The 21,479-nt window shown below is 37.3% G+C and overlaps 1 protein-coding gene across 1 annotated transcript in view; it reads left to right on the top strand.

Moving 5' to 3' along the window:
* The first annotated feature begins 381 nt into the window (after positions 1–381).
* LOC131056835 (putative expansin-A17) overlaps positions 382–21,479 on the top strand; it is a 58,819-nt gene continuing 37,721 nt past the window's right edge. The window contains exons 1-3 of the mRNA XM_057991102.2: positions 382–496; positions 695–1,016; positions 1,108–1,181. Of these exons, the coding sequence (XP_057847085.2) occupies positions 382–496; positions 695–1,016; positions 1,108–1,181 (511 nt within the window). The remainder of the gene's footprint in view (positions 497–694; positions 1,017–1,107; positions 1,182–21,479) is intronic.

Raw genomic sequence — 21,479 nt, 5'->3', positions numbered from 1 at the left:
TTACATGTGCTAAGAGTATTAAAATATATAGATAGATCACTACTAAATCATTACAGATGATAACTTCTCATTGAAGCTATTGCTTATTCAGCTTCAATAGCCTAAACTGCTTATCAACGTTGTGAAAAAGGACACTGATAATTGCATTGAGTTGCTTCGAAATCCAGTAAATTGTGTACCTTCAGTACTTATGCATTGAATTTAGTGCCTCAAAAGTGCTCCTCGAACTTTTGTCCCGATGCTTTGTCTTAAGGTTAAAGGTTGAATCCCACAGCAAATATTTTTGTATATATAGGAGTAGTATGATTGAAACGGAAATCATATCAGCTTTTTCAGTCTGTTGGGTATCAGAAGGTTGTAAAAGAAATTGCAGTGATGAAGATGACGGTGGTGGTGTGTGCATTAGCTTTTTTCATTCTAAAAGCAATTCTAGTTCAAGGCTGGTCTGGAGGGCATGCTACTTTTTATGGGGGGAGTGATGCCACTGGAACTATGGGTCAGTTTCAATTAGCTACACTTCTATTGTTCAATAAAGTCAATGACAAGACTTTTACTCATCATTCTTATTGTCTTGTTTGGATATTATGAATGGCCCAGCTATTATTTGGTGATTTGTGGACATTAATATGGTTTCTTTGTTTCTTGCATTCATGAGTATATGAAGTTAAAGTAGTTTGGGTTGATGCTGTTGCAGGTGGTGCTTGTGGGTATGGTAATATGTACAGTGCTGGATATGGTACAAATACTGCAGCTTTAAGTAGTGCGCTGTTCAACAATGGGGCTGTATGTGGAGCTTGCTATCAAATTAAGTGTGATGATAAAAAGGTTCCTCAATGGTGTCTACCTGGCAAATCCATTATAATCACTGCCACTAACTTCTGCCCACCTAATAATGCCCTACCAAATGACAATGGAGGATGGTGCAATTTGCCCCTCCAGCATTTTGACATGGCACAACCTGCCTTCCTACAGATTGCCAACTACAAAGCTGGAATTGTTCCAGTTGTTTATAGAAGGTAAGTTATGTTTCTTCTTCTTGGCACAAAACTTATTGTCCAAAAGATGTAAGCTATAGATGGGTTTTGAACATGTTGGAATTCATTGCAGGGTTCCATGCAAGAAGACCGGGGGTATCCGTTTTACCATAAATGGAAGAGACTACTTTGAGTTGGTGTTGATAAGTAATGTGGGAGGAAGAGGAGATATTACAGCACCTTGGATAAAAGGGTCAAACATTGGATGGCAACAAATGAACAGAAACTGGGGAGCCAATTGGCAGAGCAACTCTTATCTGAATGGACAGAGTTTGTCATTCAGAGTGATGAGCAGCAACGGAAGAGTTATCACCATGTACAACGTGGTTCCTTCCAATTGGAAATTCGGCGAGACATTTTCGTCCTCTCAAAATTTTAGATAAATACTAGCTATTGCTGTGATCTGTCTTGTGATTACAGCCAATGTAATAGTATAATATTTTAGCGTGTAACCCATCAAGGGAATTAATTCAGCTAAAATTCAATATAGGGTAATCGCAATTCAATATGTAGTAAATGTTCTCTGTGAAGACCATGTCCTTTTATAAGGACGCGTATTGTAATATGGTTGAATCAATAATTCTATCGTTGGTAAAGATTGTTGATATTGAATTCACAATTAATCGAGATTTTAGATTCTAACTTTGCACTTTAAAACATATTAAATTGGTCGTTTTATAATATTTTTAATTGATAATAAAGAATCTAGAGGAAGAGTTTGAGAAAAAAAGTATTCAACAAATCATTTCAAAATCAGTTATAGTTTGAAATGTGTCAAGACCAAACAAATACATAGGAATAAAGTAAAATTAAGAGAGGCGGGTAAATAGACAGCAGTAAATTAAGCTACATCATATTTAATCAAGTCTATTAATCTACCAAACTCCACTTTTTGTTTAATCTCAGCTTTAATAAGATTTTATTCTTCCTAAAATCTATTATTAAGGGTGGAGATGGCCAACTAGCCCCACCGGTTTGTTCGTAGAATGCTTAAAACAACACAGGGAGATCAACATGATCCTACAAAGAATCACATATGAATCCTAAATATTTGTAGCCAAGATCCAATCCTTCGTAATTTTTTTCTTTATAATCACCTTCCATTCAATCTACATGGGGACACAAACAAAAGAAACCTAATAAACCACTCACAATGACTTCTATGCATGCAAGATTGTTAATATTTTGGCCAATAAAGCTAATTCCAAGGACATTGGAAAAGGTATGGCCATCCTACAAGATCCAACAATAGGCATCTAGATTGGTTTATCCTTGTTGGTAATAAGCAGAATTGAGTTTCTAATATCCATGAGCATGCTTCATTGAAGCATGATCCTTAATATTCTCAATATTGATTCTATATCTTCTAGAACTAAGGTGAACTACAAATTTTTTTTTTGATTGAAAGCGATTTTCTTGAATATCCTCACATTTGTATGATAGAATCGAATCCCATAAGAAAATGAGATCCTTTCAATTGAAGAGAGTTTTATGTTTAGCTAGTAATGACTCAATAAACATGCGTTACCTAGGAGATTATAAATTTATCTATTATCTTCCCCATTAGCTTAGATAGAAAGGTATAGTGAAGGAGGAGTTGTGGGGAAATTGCATCTGCATTTTAGGTTATCCCTATATTTTTAATTGTTCTCCTAATATAAATCTACCATTACCAACTAGCTAGAGGAAAAAAGAAACTTTTCGCTAGGCTTAAGAGTTCCAAATTCTTTTTGCCAGCACTACAAGAGTTGTGTTAATTTCTTCACAAGTGAAATTGAAGTAGGTTGATTTAATTGTGTATTCCCTAAAGAATATGGACTCCATATTTTGTGTTCCCCTATGGAAACCATTAATCTAAATTTGAGTAGGAGTGAATTCAGAATAGCCTATTCTAGAAAGAAAAAGCTTAAATGGGACAATAGAAAGACTTTTCCACCTTTATAAGGGGTTTTCAAGCACAGTTTGTTCCTTGCATGAGGAAACTAAAACCTTACCAATGTGATATCGTCTAGTAGTTTCCAACATCAATAATATTGAGGACAATCCTCATCAGAAATTTGTACTTCATTAGAGTGCAATTTTTCATGAATATCTTGACATAATCAGGAGAAATTCAACGCATTATCGAATTTGTATAGTCAAGAAGTCTTATAATGAACTTTCTGTTCCCAAACACCAAACTTGGAATACACTTAACACTTGGGAAACTCCAAACCAATTTCAACATAGAAACCCTATTGTAGATTTTGTGACATTGTGAATAGTAATAAAATGATCAATAATAATACCATGAATGATACTTTCATCCCAAAACTTGAAAGGGAGCTTTAAGACATCAAACTAAATATGAACCATGTAGGAGACAACTAAATATGGACCATACAAAACTTGATGGCATGAAAACTAGCAATAAAACAAGATATTCCTTACCAAAACACTAAAGAATTCCAAGAAGAACTACATTGCAATCCATGATGGAATGGAAGGAGAACAAAAGAAATCCATTCATCAGAGCTATCACACGAACCAGACCTAGATAAAACCAACATTTATATTTATAGCCATAAATAAAATCAATGTTTGGTCAATGACCAAGGATTACTGTGATGAGACAAACTAAAATAAATATGAATGGTGTAGGTATGTTGTGGAATGGTTGCACACTAAATTAGCATGGTATTGTTGGGTATATGAATCCCAACAGTCACATGGTTGTTTGTCCTCCCTAGAAGACTCTTCATTTCATATCTAAGATGTCTATATAAATGATTGAGTGCAGTCATGTATGTACTGTGTAATTGGATATTGGTTAATAATAGTTCTCCCTACATTTCTGGTGGATGTAACCACTTAGTGGTGAGCCATGTTAATCTTGTGCCTTGAGTTATTTTTTGTGTCTATTATTCTTTTTGTTACTTTGTGTTCATTATTATGTGTTTTCTGTGCTCATTTTTAAACTAACAGTTGGTATTAGAGCTTAGGTGAAGTGATTGAGTAGAGATGGAAAGGTCGATAGATAAAGGATTGAAAATTCTTGAGAAGATGCAGAAGTTTGAAGTTAGAGAGATTAGTTGTTGGTATTGTGGCAAGTGAGGCCACACCAAAAGAAATTGTTGGTTTCTCAAGAAGGCTAAAAGGTAGCCAAAAGATGAAGACATTGATTCAGTCATTGAAGATTTTCTTGCAAATTTAGACTTGGTGGAGAGTAAAATTGTGCAATCAAAAGTTAAAACAAAATGCCATGTTCATTGGTGGGATGGCTGGAAAAATGAGGAGACTTTGGTTGAAGAAGAGGAGGGTTTGAAGTATTTGTTGTTTGAAGATTTTATTGATTCGACTGAAGAAGAGGATGCTAAAGAGGAGGACATTGAAGCAAGTGAGGATGAAGTTGATGAGGTTGAGACCAAGACTCAAGAGGATTATGAAAAAGAAAAAAATTTATGAGGTTGAAGGAAGAGAATCTCCTACTCATCGACAAAAACTAATTTGTATGGACCAAAAGTTGATGGTTTTGTGTCGCATCATGAATATTGAAAAAGATAACTTTAAGAAAGAATGGGATTTTTCTGAAGAGAACATATTTTAGCAAGAGGAAAGTGATGGGAAGCTCCTGATAGAGGACTCTTTCCTCACAAAAATGTATGCCTTGTTGATAGGAAAGTCTTTCTTTGGTGGAAGGAATCCACAAGAGGATTTTGGGTGCTTGGAGATTGAATATCCCAAGGGCGCAGGGATTATAGAGCTCACGGACGTGAGAGAGAGCCTCTGGCTCAAGGCTGTGAAAGATCCAAAAGACTTCGGAAAGGCTAAGGATAAGGTCTTTGAGGAAAATGAATTTTAAAAAGAACAAAAGAGTGATGATTTATTGCTCCAAATTGTAGAAATAGAGGCAGAGTGGAATACATTGATTCTAGGTACTGCACAAGTTTCTGAACAAAATACAACAAATTCATTTGATATGAAGCCCGTTGGTGCAAGGTCTATAGCTGGAAGCTCAAAATCAGATCTCGTGGCAGCCCAATTGCATAAAAATATTGCATTTGGTGTTGGTCAAATGGAGAGAGAACATGGGTTCCAATCTAGCCAGTTTGATGGCAGTAGTAATGATTCATTTGATTTGTTTATGTTGGATATCGTGGGGCCAAATGAGAGTTGGTGTGTTCCAGATTGTTGATATGTGGTGACTGATCAGCAAAGTATGGTACACTCAACACATATCCTCATCAGGGCCGCCCTTGAGAAATTTTTTTTTTGCTGTTTTTTGTTGATGAAAACCGACATTGTAATAAAACCCTAAAAAGGCCAACTTTGTTTGTTGCCCTAAAAATGCATGTTATAAGCGACTAGGATGCTTAAGGCATTGCAAGGTTGATGTACTATTTTTTGCTCGATAATAAGAAAGATTGGACGATTGTGTATGGTGGACGTAACCCATTCTGGGTGAACCACGTTAAATCTCTCTGTTATCTATGTCCTTTTTTATTTCTTTATCTTTTGTATTTAAATCTGCATATAATTTTTAGTTCATATTTGCTTTGTATCTGCTTAAAACCCTAACAATTGGTATCAGAGCAAGTTTTTTTTGTAAATTGGAAGGACTCTCAGATTTGAGTGGGAGCAATGGAGGATTCTAAATTCAAGGTCGAAAAGTTTAATGGCCAGAACTATCAGTTATGGAAAATGTAGATGGAGGATTACCTTTATCAAAAGGATTTGTAGCGGCTATTGGAAGGAAAGGCAAAGAAAGCAACCACAATGTCAGATGAAGAGTGGGACATTTTAGATAGAAAGGCACTGGGATCCATTTGATTGTGCCTTGCACCATCTATAGCATTCAATATAACAGAAGCAAAAATGACTATAGAACTGATGGCAACAATGGCTAGGTTGTATGCGAAACCCTCAGCTTCGAATAAGGTATTTCTTATGAAGCGTTTGTTTAATTTGAAAATGAGTGAGGGAGGATCTATAACGGAGCACTTAAATGAATTTAATACAATTACCAATCAATTGTCTTTGGTAAAAATTACCTTTCTAGAAGAGGTTAGGGCTCTCTTGATTTTATGTTCTTTGCCAGAAAGCTGGAATAGCTTGGTTATGGCTGTAAGTAACTTTGTCTCTGGTAAAAATACTTTGGTATTTGATGATATTGTTGGTGTTATCCTAAGCAAGGAAATGCAAAGGAAAAGCATAAGTTGGACTCCAACATCATCGGGTAGTGTTTTGAATGTGGAGAACAGAGGAAGGTCAAAGGAAAGAGGAAAAGGCCCTGGAAATGAGAAGTCACAAGGGAAGTCAAAGAAAGGATGCTCTCAATCTAGAGGAAAGAAAGATTGCTAGTACTGTGGAAAGCCTAGTCATCTAAAGAAAGAATGTTGGTCTCAAAAAAATAAAGGAGACAAAAATGAAAATGACAGTAAGGAAGCTAATATTGCAAGTAATACTTTACAAGATGCTTTAATCTTATGTTTGGATAATGTTAGTGATTTCTGGGTAATAGATTCTGGGGCTTCATTTCATACTACACCCCATAGAAAATAATTTCTAGATTATGTTCAAGGTGATTTTGGATAGGTATATTTGGGTGATGATGAGCCCTATCAAATTGTTGGAAAAGGAAAGATAAAGATCAAGTTGCAGAATGGAAATGACTGGTTTCCGCAGGAGGTAAGACATGTTCCTAATTTAAGAAGAAATTTAATTTCTGCAAGGCAACTAGGTAGTGAAGGTTGTATAGTTGTCTTCTTAGACCATATGTGGAAGGTCACTAAAGGATCATTAGTAGTAGCTAAAGGTGCGAAGGTAGGCACAATATATCTATGTACTGGTAACACTTACTCTACCCTAGTTGTTACAGATAAAGTTACTGTAGGGACGACAACAATAGATGTTACAAGAATAGATTCGATAATGTCGCACCATAGGCTTGGGCACATGAGTGAGAAAGGGATGAAAATCCTTCACTCCAAAAATCTATTTCCAGGACTAAAGAAGATTGATTTAGAGTTTTGTGAAAACTGTGTTTATGGTAAACAAAAAAGAGTCAGGTTTCTCAAGGTTGGGAAAGAGAAGAAGATTGAGAAGTTAGAGCTTGTGCATTCAGATGTATGGGGACTGGCTCAGGTATCATCTCTTGGTGGCTCTTGTTATTATGTTATTTTTATTGATGAATCAACTAGAAAAACATGGGTATATTTCCTAAAACAAAAATCAGATGTTTTTGAAACTTTTAAGAAATGGAAAGCTTTGGTTGAGAATGAGACAGGGAAAAAGTTGAAGTGTCTCAGGTCAGATAATGGAAGTGAGTATTGTAGCAAAGCATTTGAAGATTACTGCTCCTTAAATGGGATTCGAAAGCAAAAGACAGTTCTAAGAACTCCACAGAAAAATGGTGTGTCAGAGAGAATGAATAGGACTATCATGGAACGTGCAAGGAGCATGAGATTGCATGTTGGATTTCCCTTACATTTTTGGGTAGATGTTGTATGTATTGCTATCTATTTGATAAATAGAGGACCCCTTTGGATGGTGGTATTCCAAAGGAGGCATGGACTACTAAAAAGGTAAATTATTCTTTTTTGAAAAGTTTTGGTTGTGAAGCTTTTGTCCATGTTGATAAAGAAAACAGAACCAAGCTTGATGCTAAATCTCAGAAATGTACCTTCATTGGATATGGGATAGATGAATATGGCTATCAGTTATGGGATTTTGAAAATAAGAAAATAATTAGAAGTAGATATTTTATATTCAATGAGAAGGTTATGTGTAAAGAAAAGATGTAGGAAAAGAAGCATGAACATGACATACAAGAATATGTGGTGTTGGATGAGATTCCTGAAAATGAAATGCCACAGGTACTTGATGCTCAGCAACAACAGAATGTCCCACAAACTCCTACAAGTGTTAGACATTCTACAAAGTCAAGTAGACCCCCTAAAATATTTTCTCCTTCTTTGTATTCTATTTTACTAACTGATTCTGGTGAACCAGAAGAATATGAAGAAGCAATGTAGGTGGATGCCAAACAACAGTTGGAGCTAGGCATGAAAGAGGAGATGGACTCCTTGATGAAAAATAAGACTTGGGACTTAGTCCCTTTGCCTGTAGAAAAAAGAGCCTTGCCTAACAAATGGGTTTATAGGTTGAAGGAGGAGGAAGGAGGTCAGAAAAGATATAAGGCTAGACTTGTGGTAAAAGGTTTTGCACAGAAAAAGGGTCTAGATTATGATGAAATATTTTCTCCAGTTGTAAAAATGAATTCAATTAGAACTGTACTTAGTCTTATGGTTGTAAATGATTTACATCTTGAACAATTAGATGTCAAAACAACTTTTCTCCAAGGAGATTTGGAGAGGAAATTTACATGTTGCAACCACAGGGATATGAGGTCAAAGGTAAGGAGAACTTGGTGTGCAGGTTGAAGAAAAGTTTGTATGACTTAAAGCAAGCACCCCGACAATGGTATTTAAAATTTGATAGTTTCATGGCTGAACACGGTTATCATAGATGTCATTCTGATCATTGTGTATATTTTAAGAGATTGGATAAAGGCAGTTATATTATCCTGTTGCTTTATGTTGATGACATGCTTGTTGTTGGGTCGAACATGCAACACATAAATGATCTTAAATAGAAATTAGCCAGGTCATTTTCTATGAAGGATTTGGGTGCAGCTAAGAAAATTCTCGGTATGAGGATTACACAGGACAGGAAAAATAGAACCTTGAATTTGTCCCAAAGTGAGTATATAAAGAAGGTGTTGAAAAGATTTAACATGCAGGATGTAAAAGTAGTTAGTACACCTTTGGCTAGTCATTTCAAATTGACTAAGGAGATGTGCCCAAAGGCACAAGAAGAGGTAAATAAAATGTCTAACATCCCGTATTCATCAGCTATTGGTAGTCTAATGTATGCAATGGTATGCACAAGGCCAGATATTACACATGCAGTGGGAGTTGTGAGCAGGTTTATGAGTAATCTGGGTATGGAACATTGGAATGCTGTGAAATGGATTCTTTAGTATTTGAAAGGAACTACTACGAAGGCATTATGTTTCAAAGGATCTAATGCTACTTTGAGTGGATTTGTTGACTCTGATCTGGCAGGTGATATTGATTCACGGAGGAGTACTATAGGGTATGTTTTTACTATAGGGGGAACTGCAGTCAGTTGGATTTCTAGGCTGCAAAAGGTTGTTTCACTTTCAACCATTGAAGCTGAGTATGTTGCTGCTATAGAAGCCAGCAAGGAGATGATTTGGTTACAATGTTTTTTGGAGGAATTGGGTCAGACACAGGAGGATCACCCATTGTATACTGATAGCCAGAGTGTCATTCATCTTGCAAAGAACTCTGTTGTTCATTCAAGGAAAAAGAACATTCATCTTAGGTACCACTTCATCCGGACTATTTTGGAGGAGGGTCAGTTACAACTTGAGAAGATTCACACAAGTGAGAATCCTGCCAATATGTTCACGAAGGCAGTTCCACATGACAAGTTGATTTCTTCATCAGTTTCTATTGGTCTTCTTGATTGATATGTGTTAAATTTATACCAGTCAAGTCCAAGTGTTTTATCCAGTGGATGTTGCAAGTATAGTGGTGTTGTCTAGTATCAGTCTCCAAGTGGGAGATTGTTTGGTGTGGAGCCTGATCAGTCTCAAAGTGGGAGATTGTTGATATGTGGTGACTGATCAGCAAAGTACTGTACACTTAGCACGTATCCTTGCCAGGGTTTGGGGTCAGGCTAGGCCCCGAGAAAGCAGGCGAAGCCCGCTGCGGGGGTTCGGGGCCGGCAACCTTCAAGAAAATTTTTTTGTCATTTTTTATTGATGAAAATTGACATTGTAATAAAACCCTAAAAAGGCCGAATTTTTTATTTCCCTAAAAACGCATGTTATAAGTGGTTGGGATGCTTAAGGCATTACAAGGTTGATGTACTATTTTTTGCTGGATAATAAGAAAGATTGGATGGTTGTGTATGGTGGACGTTACCCATTCTGGGTGAACCATGTTAAATCTCTATGTTATCTGTGTCCTATTTTATTTCTTTATCTTTTGTATTTAAATCTGCATATAATTGTTAGTTCATATTTGCTTCGGATCTACTTGAAACCCTAACCCAGATGTGGGCAGTGAGACAACCATGAGAATTGGGAGTGATGTTTGTAGGCTATTCACAAATGTACGAGAGTTTTATATTTGGGTATTAAAATCTGATAATGGTGATCTTCTAGATATTCTATTACAAGGGATCACAAGAGCAAGAGACTTTGATGGAGGAGTGCATTATGCATCTGCAGATAGTAGTGTTCCTAATTATGGATTACCAGATGAAGTAGTTAGAGAATATGTTTTTAACTCTGATCTGACTTGGACAAGATTAATCTGCACTATTCATGAATAGAGTTTGGCGATATTTAAATCTTCTCAAAGCTAGTTGTAGTATGAGCCTTGGAATGGAAATGCAAGGAATGTTATAAGCTATGCCAGTTGGACTTCATGAGGAGATTGTTGGTTATATGAAGCCCAATAGTCACATGGTTGTTTTCCTTCCTTAGAAGACTCTTCATTTCATATCTAAGATGTCTATATAAATGACTGAGTGCAGTCATGTATGTACTATGTAATTGGATATTGGTTAATAAGAATTCTCCATGCGTTTCTGGTGGACGTAGCCACTTAGTGGTGAACCATGTTAATCTTATGTCTTGAGTTATTTGTAGTGTCTATTATTCTTTTTGTTGTTTTGTGTTCATTATTATGTGTTTTCTCTACTCATTTTTAAACTAATAGGTGTCTCACCTCTTTGGTTAATAAAAAGTTATATATAGATCAAGGATGAGGCATAGTATGTAGGGTAGGGAAAAGTACTCACAACCCTCAATCAATCGACATTTTTGGGGCTTTATCTTGGGACAAAGGGATGCATAGTTAGGGCAGGGGTGGGAGAGAATGGAAGGATGTGAGGAGAGGAAGGTGGGAAGTGTGGAAATGAAAATAAGAGGAAGAGAAGGGCACAAGTAAGAAGATGTGAGCAGAAGTGGTCAATAGGAGGAATTGCAGGGAAGAAGCCAAGATGTGAGGAGAAGACAACTTAAGGAAGAGGATTTTAATGGGATAAGGGGAGGAGGATGCACAAATGCAACAAAAATTTAGAAACATAGAATCAAAGGCACTTTTGAGGTCCATAGTTTTTTACAACATCCTCTCTTCTTGTGATTGAATGAGAGATTTTTAATAGGTCATGGATGTTCGGGAAGCATATATGGTAGAGGATTATCAATGAAGAGAGTTCATAGGTGGAGAAGAGAGTGGAAGGAGGGATACAATTTGATGAGATAGGAGAGAAAAAAGGACCAAAATCCATGAACTTTGATTGTGTCCTCCTTGCTGGCACCACCATGGGAGCTCACACTAGGGTATGTATGAAAATTCACTTGATGAAAGACAATGGCATAATAATCAATCCAAGGGCATGAGGACTACTATAATAACCCCATTAATAAAAGAGCCTACAAATAGGTGCCATGATTGTAGAATGACTTGTATTTGTGCTTAAAATATATCGCAATTTTGGGGATGAAAAATTATCTGCTATGCCTAGTTTTATTTAACATTTGTTCGATGTAGTAGATGTTATCCCAAATTTGATTGTGAGGCATGTAGGTGAACATTTAACCAAATTGGAATAAACTATCCAATTCTCAATCAAGCAAATAGAAAAAGATAATAGTTGATAGCTATAATAATATATTAAGCTTCTCTGTGTACACATATATGGTAAACTTATAGGAAAAGGGTGCAATCTTAGATGAGGCACATAAGCTATTGATAGAATGCCTAAGAAATATGGCTTTAGAGATTACTATGATGGTAGGATACGTTCCAAAATAGGTTTACTTAAATATATTATAAACTTTAAATTATATGATTAATAGTACATAGTTGCCCACACCCAAATTGGTTGCTTTAGAAAATGGGGATGGGAGGATTTATTCTAATCAATGGAAAAAAAAAATGTTAAGTAGGGTCTCTATAGTTCTTTAGGTGTTTTTATTTATTCTTGTTTAAATAATATTCTAAATTTTATAGATATTTTGAGAGGTCGTTACTTGATATTATTAATAAATTAATGGTAAATGAAAGAATTTAACTAATGATATCTCATGATCACCTTATGTTGATAAATTTATTCTTCTTGGAACATTTGAATTAAATTATAATAAATAGTTAGGGTTAATGTTATGGTGAAAATGAATATATTTACATCATCTATTATACAATGATAACTCATCAATTGTGATATCCTATATAGCTTAAATTATGATTAATGATCTTCTATCTTGATTAATATTTTGAAGTATTTAAGTTTAATTGTAGTAGAACATCCATGAAATCTTTGTATATCGATGAAAGTATAACTAGTTTGATATTGCAAGGTGAGTTTTTTAAGATATAAGGTCATATCTAGTATGAATTATGGCAAGTGTGAACATTATGAAGGTGAAGAGTATGAAGTTGTAACCTAAGGTAAATTTATTTTACATTGTATTTAACTCTAAAGATGCTCCCGCAAATGAAGACCATAACAAACCTTTGCACATCGAAGCTCTCATCCACAAGCACAAGGTCAAACGTATCATTATAGATGGTGGATCTGGGCTTAATCTGTGTACATACAAATTAATAAAATAATTGGGACTTTTTGAGGATCTGATAGTGTAGCGTCCTAAAATTGTGACACTTGCAATTTCGACTGCATTTCGGTCTTCACGATGGCGACGCAACACGCAACCTGAATGGAGACCCCAAAACTCGCTCACGACACTGAAAACTGCATTTTTCAAGCACCCTGGCCTGAACCTCCTTGCACCCTGATGTCCCGGGAGGTGGGACCAGAGCGCCCAGCGCCCTGGTCCCTCAGGACCAGGGCGCCCAGCGCCCTAGTCCCTGGGTCCTATTTTGGGACCGGTTTCCTAAGCGATATCGGGTCTTTTTGATTGCAATTTGGAAATATACTTCCCTGGTCGGCCTAAGGTCGGGAAAATCAGTCTATCAGCCCTAAATGACAAGTATATAAACTAGATTTTCCTCTTTCATTCGGGAGGATGGAAAAGGCGTGGAAATTATATTCAAGCATTCAAGCATTCAAGCAATTGATCATTCCAAGTCTCCATTCAAGGCTAAGTGTTGCATTCAAGACAAGGATTCAACCATTGAAGAGGAGATCACATACAACATACAACATACAACATCTAAACCTTTGCCCATAAGGATACAAACATCCTTAGAACAAGGTATTAGTACTTGTTTTACATTACAGTCATTTACATTTACAGCACTTGCTCATTTCTTGGTTAATTCCAAAAACTGGGGTTTGACCTAAAGGCAAACCCCTAATCCCTAACCCCCCAATCGTCTTCGCTTTTCTGTGTGTAGGTTGCAGGTACACGGCTGAGATTGAAGATCTGGAATCCTTGTGCCGAGACGAACAGATCCCCCTTCGTTTCGCGGATTTTTCGGAGGACCGTGGCGCCGGGCGCCATCGTCCCGACAACTTTTGCTCAAATTTGTAAGACAGCGCCGTATCGACATTTTACTGCTAATTCCAGGTCCACAGCTTCATCCTATAACCTAAACTCAGTTTATAAGCGAATCTTTATGACTTTCTATGCATCCTTAGCTTAATTTCCTTAATCAACATTCTTTACAAAAGAGGGTAGCCTTGCTTTCCTAACCCTTGAAATTCATTTAGCATCCAACCTTACATTGTGTGGGATTGGATCTTATGAGTTTCAACCCCTCTTTTGAATGTAAAGTCTTCCCCCTAAGTGAAAACCCATCGAATCCTAGCAAACCTCCCTTCTCTCTCCTTGGAGTTAGAAGAGGGGAGACCAACTAGGGTTCGACCGTGATTTTCCGCTTTACATTTTGGTGAACCCGACGTGAACATCCTTCTGATTTTTCATGCTTAGATCTGAAAAAATTGATTACATTTCCATGTTTGATCTTTTGCAAAGTTTTAGAGGTGATTGCATTAAAACCCAAAAATTTCTTTTTAGTAATTAAACTTGCGAAATGTCTAAATGTTAATGCTTGTTTCAGATCTGTCCTTCTATTAAAAATTATCAATTCATATTTGTGCTTTAATTCTGAAAATTAAGTGGTTAAAAGTCAAAACCCTAATTTTTGAAACCCTCTTGATTCAACCTTTGTCCGATAATTTGACCGATCAAAACATCTCCAAATCAGCTGTAACTTTGGATTCCACAATAAAATCACAATATCTTTCATCCCTGAAAATTTGGAAAAAAGTTGCGAGGACCGTGTTGCACTCCGAGCACCATCGTCCCCGACATTTTTTCCAAAATTTCGGGAGCGAGATCTTGCTGTATTTTTCTGCTAAAATCCAGAATTTTGGCTGATTTTGTCAATTATAACACTTTCAAAATTACAGTCAAAGTTGGTCTTGTGATTGCTTGGTCTAAGGCTCCTAATCATTAAAAAATTATTGAAACTGAAATTTTGTGTCAAAATTGTGTTCTTACTGTCTTAGATCTGAAAATTGTATTTGCATTCATTAAAAATTTCAGTACTTTATTCAAATTCTTGCATTTTGTGACTTTTGAAATTAAGTGCTTAATTACAACAACTTTGATTTCCGCTTTCAAAATTGAATTTTGCGTGAAATTGAATCAATTTTTAAATTTCAAAATTTGCATTGCTCTTGACATTCCCTCTAAAATCATAAGATTCAAAATTTCAGTTTCCCTCTCTTTTTCAAAATTCAAATTTTGCATTTTTTGACAATCTTGATAGGGTTCAATTTTGAATTTGCAACTTTAATTTGGCCTATCTACAGATCGTAAAATCCCTCAATTTTTTCAGATTAGCTCTAAAATCATCATACCTTTCATCCTTGCAAATTTCAAAAAAAGTTGCAAGGACCGTGTTGCACTCCGAGCGCCACGGTCCCGAACATTTTTTCTGAAATTTCGGGAGACTGTTTTGATTGCATTTAACAGCTTAAATCTGGAAGATTGGCTGGTTTTACTGAAAATTGCTACCTCTAAAATCAAAATTTTCTCTCTCTCTCTAGTGCATGAGTTTTACAACAATAAGCCCTACTTACACTATTCCCGTTAGACGAAGCTATAGAATTAAGTCTTTCCGAGGTTTAACTACTGAGGAGATGGAACCTAATTTGAGTAGTCTTTTTGACGAGGACATGGGTAATTCCTCTAATCCTCCTAATGATGAAGAAGCTCCCCATGAAGTTTCTGTTGAACAACTTTCCAAATTGGATAACCAATTTGACGATTTTTACCAATGGATGTCTCATGAGTATCCCGATAGTCAAGCTCTTCCTTTAATTGAGGGTCTAAAACGTATGCTTCAAAGTGATAAGAATGGAATTGATATTTTGTGTGGTATTTCACACATTGTGAACTCGAACGTAATGCCTATGAAGAGTTGTGTTGAATCTTTAGGTTATACACAACCTCCTACACAAGTCAATCACTCTATTCCTTTGACCACTTCTATTGCTAGTTTACCTACCTTTACATCAAACATCATGGCTACCTCTATACAAGACATTCCTCCTGTGATTACCAGTCATGGGGGCAATCCTCCTTCTTCAATTAACCCTATTCCTTCATTTAATCCGACTTCTTCATTCATTCCTTCAATAAGTGTTCCTATTACATCTTCACAAATGAACATGACACAAGGGGGCAATTCATTTAACCATTCCATTCCTCCTTGTAGTGTTCCTCCTATCCAATCATCCCTTATGGTTGACTATCATAGGGTCCCACCACCTTACTCTTTACCATCTTTCAATAACATCACACCTCCATCTCAATCTAACACACCTAATATGAACTCTTCGACTGAAGCTACCATTAATAATCTTGCACAAACTGTCTCTTCTTTACAGCAACAAATTGCCTCCATGAATCAATCTAAGTTTAGTGTGCCCACATTTGATGTTGCGAGCCCACTTTCTCTTGACATTGTTCGAGCTATTCCTCCTAAACATGTTGAAATCCCGCATTTGGAGCTTTATAATGGTAAAGGAGATCCTCTAACACATGTTAAGACTTTTCAAACAATTTGTACTGATTTTGCTTATGACCAAAGGTTGCTTGCAAAACTATTCACCAGAACATTAAGAGACAAAGCCCTACAATGGTATTGCTCGTTCCTTCTTATTCTATTACTTCTTTCAAACAACTTGCAAATGCTTTCATTCAACAATTTCAAAATAATATAAGTCCTAAAGTTACTTTGATTGATTTAATGCATTGTAAACAAGGTGTTAAAGAAAAAGTGACTGATTTCATTGGTAGATATAAGCATTTGTATGCTCAAATTTATTTTCCAGTGCCTGATAATGATATTCAAAGAATCTTTATTTCTAATTTACAAAAAGATATTCGAGACAAACTCCTATTTTCTGAGTTTACTTCTTTCCAACAGTTGTGCGCCACTCTTCACAATTATCAACTGACTGTGAGTTAAATGGAACAATCACATCCTATGGCTCCGAGTGATAAGGGTGATAGCAGTCAACAACCATTTGGGAAGTTTAAACCGAACAGAGATTCCATCAAATTCAATGAAAACATCATCAACAACAATGTGAATGCAGCATCAGGTGTGCCTCCTATTTCTAAATTTTTCAGGAAAGAAAGAAAGTATACTCCTTTGAATGAATCATTGCATGATATTATGAATAAGTTATTGGGACAAAATGTGCTTACTCTTCCTCCTATACGACAAATTGATCCTGCAAAGATTACTTCACCTTATTTTGATCACAAAGCTTTTTGTCACTTTCATCGTCAGCCTGGGCATGATACTGAAAAATGTTTTTCTCTAAAGGGTAAAATTCAAGATTTGATTGATAATAAACTATTTTTGTTTCTGGAGTGAATGATAAAGGTAACACATCTGTAGCTCCTCCTAACCAAAATCTTCAGATTTTTACTGATCCATTACCTTCTCATACTTCTCATACTTCTAATGTGATTGAGGCTAATGATTCCTCTTTCTCATCTGATGGTCTTGTGTCTATGACTCCGAATGTGATTAACTTTGTAGAGCAGCAAGAAAACCCTAAAGAACCTTCAATCACATTTGATTCTAGCGAAACCATTAGGGCACCTGATGGTCCTTTATACATAGTTGCAAAAGTCAAGAATATGCCTTGCCGTGGAGTGCTTATTGATCCTTTGTGCATGGTTAATGTTATTACTGAAGAATTTCTTTTTACTTTGCAATTGAATCAAGTGATCTATGACAAAACAGATGTGATTGTGAAACTATTTGATGCATTTTCTTCTCCTGCAATTGGTTCTATTACATTGCCTATTGAGGTCCATAATAAATCTCTTGATGTGAACTTTGCTATTATTCCATCTTCCGAACAATTTTGTGTGAAGCTTGGCTATCCTTGGCTATCTTCCATGAAAGCTATTGCTTCTCCTATTCATAAGTGTTTGAAATTTCCCCATAATGGTGAAGTTGTTACTGTCAATCATAGTCTCTTTAAACCAGCTGAAAGAATCTCTAGTGTTCCTATTGATTACTTTTGGCCCAAACAATTCCAATCTCTTCCTCCGCGAAGTGATCATCTTTTCAAATCTTATCAAAAGTGGAAAACAGATATGATGCTATCTCTAAGTGAACCTAGAGCACCTAAACTTGACATTCCTATCATTCTTGAGAAGGAAATTCTTCCTTTGAAAGACAAAACTAATGTCTTTCCCCAAGAAGATTCGCAACCCATCCCTATGGATGCGACTATGTCTATGCCTAATAAATCTTCTAAAAATAGACCTATACCTCCTCATCATGATGGACTTGGTCTTCTTCCTAAACCAAAAACTCCTCCTTTATATGGAGCAGTTCCTCCTCCTGCCTTCTATAGAGAGAAGAGACCTTCTTCTTCTCCTATTATCCAGCCTAAGAGACCACAACCTAAACACCCAAGTGATAGGGATGAGAACATTCCTCCTCCTCTATCTTCTACACTTCCTACTAAGACTAGACGTAATCGTTCTGCACGGGAACGTCGACGAAAGCGTCGTCTTAGGGCTCAAGCAGCTGCTTCTCAAACTTTGCAATCTCCACAAACACCTTCAACAAGCATTATTCCATTTTCCCCTCAGCCGGATATTGAGCCTAAATCTCCTAAACATAAGATGCATGATGGTCTTGATCCTGTGCGAGTTAAAGATCCTATTTTTATAAATCTTGATGATGATATAGATGAAAATATTACTCCTCTTGCTTCTGATAGTGAATATGAACTTGTTGATGTTGATAACCATTTATCTAATGAATTTTCTAAAGCACTTATCCTAGCTCCTAGACAAGAACAATGTGGCTTGGAACATGAACATAGCCCTTGTTTGGATCTTGTGATAGCTCCATCTGCTGTGTTGGATGTTCCTCCTCTAGCGTGTTCCCTGCATTCCCGAAACATTGATCAGCAAGATCGGGGGGTAGATGACATGCTAGACTAGTTACATTAGCATAGCAGACTCTCTCCCCCTCTCTTTTGTTACTTCTTCTATATGTTATTCTCATTCTTCTATTTGTCGTCCTTAGTGTTGTCTACTTGAGGACGATGCAAAGCATTGAGATCTCTCGATCTCTCTCATGTTGACTCAAAAGACACATGTGTTCCCTTCTTCTAGGTGACCTTCCTTGATTGGGGAATGAAGAACAATTATGCATACATACATATGATATATATACATGACTTATCATACAGCATACTGACCCCAAGGAAAGCGAAGTCACCTCATGCTTTGTGTTTTGTGTCTATTATCCTTGGGCTTATCTCACACTTGGGGGCTAAATCCTTGCGATAACGTGCTCCTTTTTCCTTTCTCATTTCTTATGTGTATCACTACGTTAAAACAATCACCCCCGTTGAGGCGTGTGCGATCGCTTTAACGTAGGGGGGCATACACCCTGTCTATCCTTTCAAAGATACTTGAAAATTTCTTGGCAAACTTAGCTTTGTCTTGAAGATTTTTGGTATTTCTTTTGCATGACTCATAGCGAGGGAACCTTACTACTGACAGTCATGGTTCTTCCTCGTGATCTTCCCTTTTACTTTGTCAATCGAAGTCGTAAGATCCTTAGTCCACTGGGGGCTTGGTGTATCTTGCCTCCTTGACGTGGTGAAAGTCTTTCAATGTTGTTTCCTTGTACTTTACCGGAAGTATGAGCATACATACTCCCGCTAAAGTGGGGGCTAAATGTAGCGTCCTAAAATTGCGACACTTGCAATTTCGACTGCATTTCGGTCTTCACGATGGCGACGCAACACGCAACCTGAATGGAGACCCCAAAACTCGCTCACGACACTAAAAACTGCATTTTTCAAGCACCCTGGCCTGAACCTCCTTGCACCCTGATGTCCCGGGAGGTGGGACCAGAGCGCCCAGCGCCCTGGTCCCTCAGGACCAGGGCGCCCAGCGCCCTGGTCCCTGGGTCCTATTTTGGGCCCGGTTTCCTAAGCGATATCGGGTCTTTTTGATTGCAATTTGGAAATATACTTCCCTGGTCAGCCTAAGGTCGGGAAAATCAGTCTATCAGCCCTAAATGACAAGTATATAAACTACATTTTCCTCTTTCATTCGAGAGGATGGAAAAGGCGTGGAAATTATATTCAAGCATTCAAGCATTCAAGCAATTGATCATTCCAAGTCTCCATTCAAGGCTAAGTGTTGCATTCAAGACAAGGATTCAACCATTGAAGAGGAGATCACATACAACATACAACATCTAAACCTTTGCACATAAGGATACAAACATCCTTAGAACAAGGTATTAGTACTTGTTTTACATTACAATCATTTACATTTACAGCACTTGCTCATTTCTTGGTTAATTCCAAAAACTGGGGTTTGACCTAAAGGCAAACCCCTAATCCCTAACCCCCCAATCGTCTTCGCTTTTCTGTGTGTAGGTTGTAGGTACGCGGCTGAGATTGAAGATCTGGAATCCTTGTGCCGAGACGAACAGATCCCCCTTCGTTTCACGGATTTTTCGGAGGACCGTGGCGCCGGGCGCCATCGTCCCGACAACTTTTGCTCAAATTTGCAGGACAGCGCCGTATCGACATTTTACTGCTAATTCCAGGTCCGCAGCTTCATCCTATAACCTAAACTCAGTTTATAAGCGAATCTTTATGACTTTCTATGCATCCTTAGCTTAATTTCCTTAATCAACATTCTTTACAAAAGAGGGTAGCCTTGCTTTCCTAACCCTTGAAATTCATTTAGCATCCAACCTTACATTGTGTGGGATTGGATCTTATGAGTTTCAACCCCTCTTTTGAATGTAAAGTCTTCCCCCTAAGTGAAAACCCATCGAATCCTAGCGAACCTCCCTTCTCTCTCCTTGGAGTTAGAAGAGGGGAGACCAACTAGGGTTCGACTGCGATTTTCCGCTTTACAGATAGACACATCACGAAGGATCACAATAAAGGCATATGATGATGCTGAAAGAATTTCAAAGGGCATGATCACCCTACCTCTTCAACTGGGCCCCATTACAATTGAAACCCCTTGCCAAGTACTAGATCTTGATCTCCCCTACAACATTCTCCTCAGGAGGCCATGGATTCATTCCTTGTAGGTCGTACCCTCTACCTATCACCAATGCATAAAATTCCCCTATAACGGAAGAGAGATCACTATCAAAGGTGATCCCCAACCTTTACAATATTGCAAACTGTTATAGGGGAAGCATCCGTATCATTGCCCACTAAATAGACCCTCGCCAACGCCTCCATCTGACACATCAAATGTTGCCTCCACATCATCCCAACTAGATAATCAAATCAAGATCTTGGACAATGGTTGTGGAGAATACAAATTGGAGGACGTCTTATTAATAGGCAACCTCTCTCTCTCTCCTAAGTCATTTGGCAAACCAAAAGAGATAAAAAAGGACCCAAAACCAGTCATGCAATGCCAAAACTCTACCTTCTAGCAATAGGGCCCACTTGATAATGAGAGCCTCGAAGAAGATATCTCTTCATGGCTGTATCGGGAAGAAGATGAAGATCCAACAAGAATATCCAAATAAATGTACCCAAAAGCATCTGCCATAGTTGAAAAAATGGGTTACAAAGGACATGGCCTGGGACCAGAGGAGAAAGGAAGAAAAACACCCATAAATCCTATCTCCTACAGATACAATAGAGGCTTGGGGTACACCTCAGTTCCTAAGATTACTATTGCTGGTGCCCCTTCTAGTCCTTCTTCGGATAGCGAAAGCGCTGACGAAGAGGAATTCTATGAAATGGCTTATGAATATGAGAAAGATATCTTCTTGGACGCTTACATCAATAACATCACCTGGGTAACCCCTCCCACTTCACATGAGCTACATCTTGTCCATCCTGAACTCATTG

This window comes from Cryptomeria japonica, chromosome 4 (assembly GCF_030272615.1).
Source record: "Cryptomeria japonica chromosome 4, Sugi_1.0, whole genome shotgun sequence".
NCBI classification, from domain to species: domain Eukaryota; kingdom Viridiplantae; phylum Streptophyta; class Pinopsida; order Cupressales; family Cupressaceae; genus Cryptomeria; species Cryptomeria japonica.
Note: the sequence above shows the minus strand (reverse complement) of the source record. Positions and strands in the feature narration are given on the sequence as shown.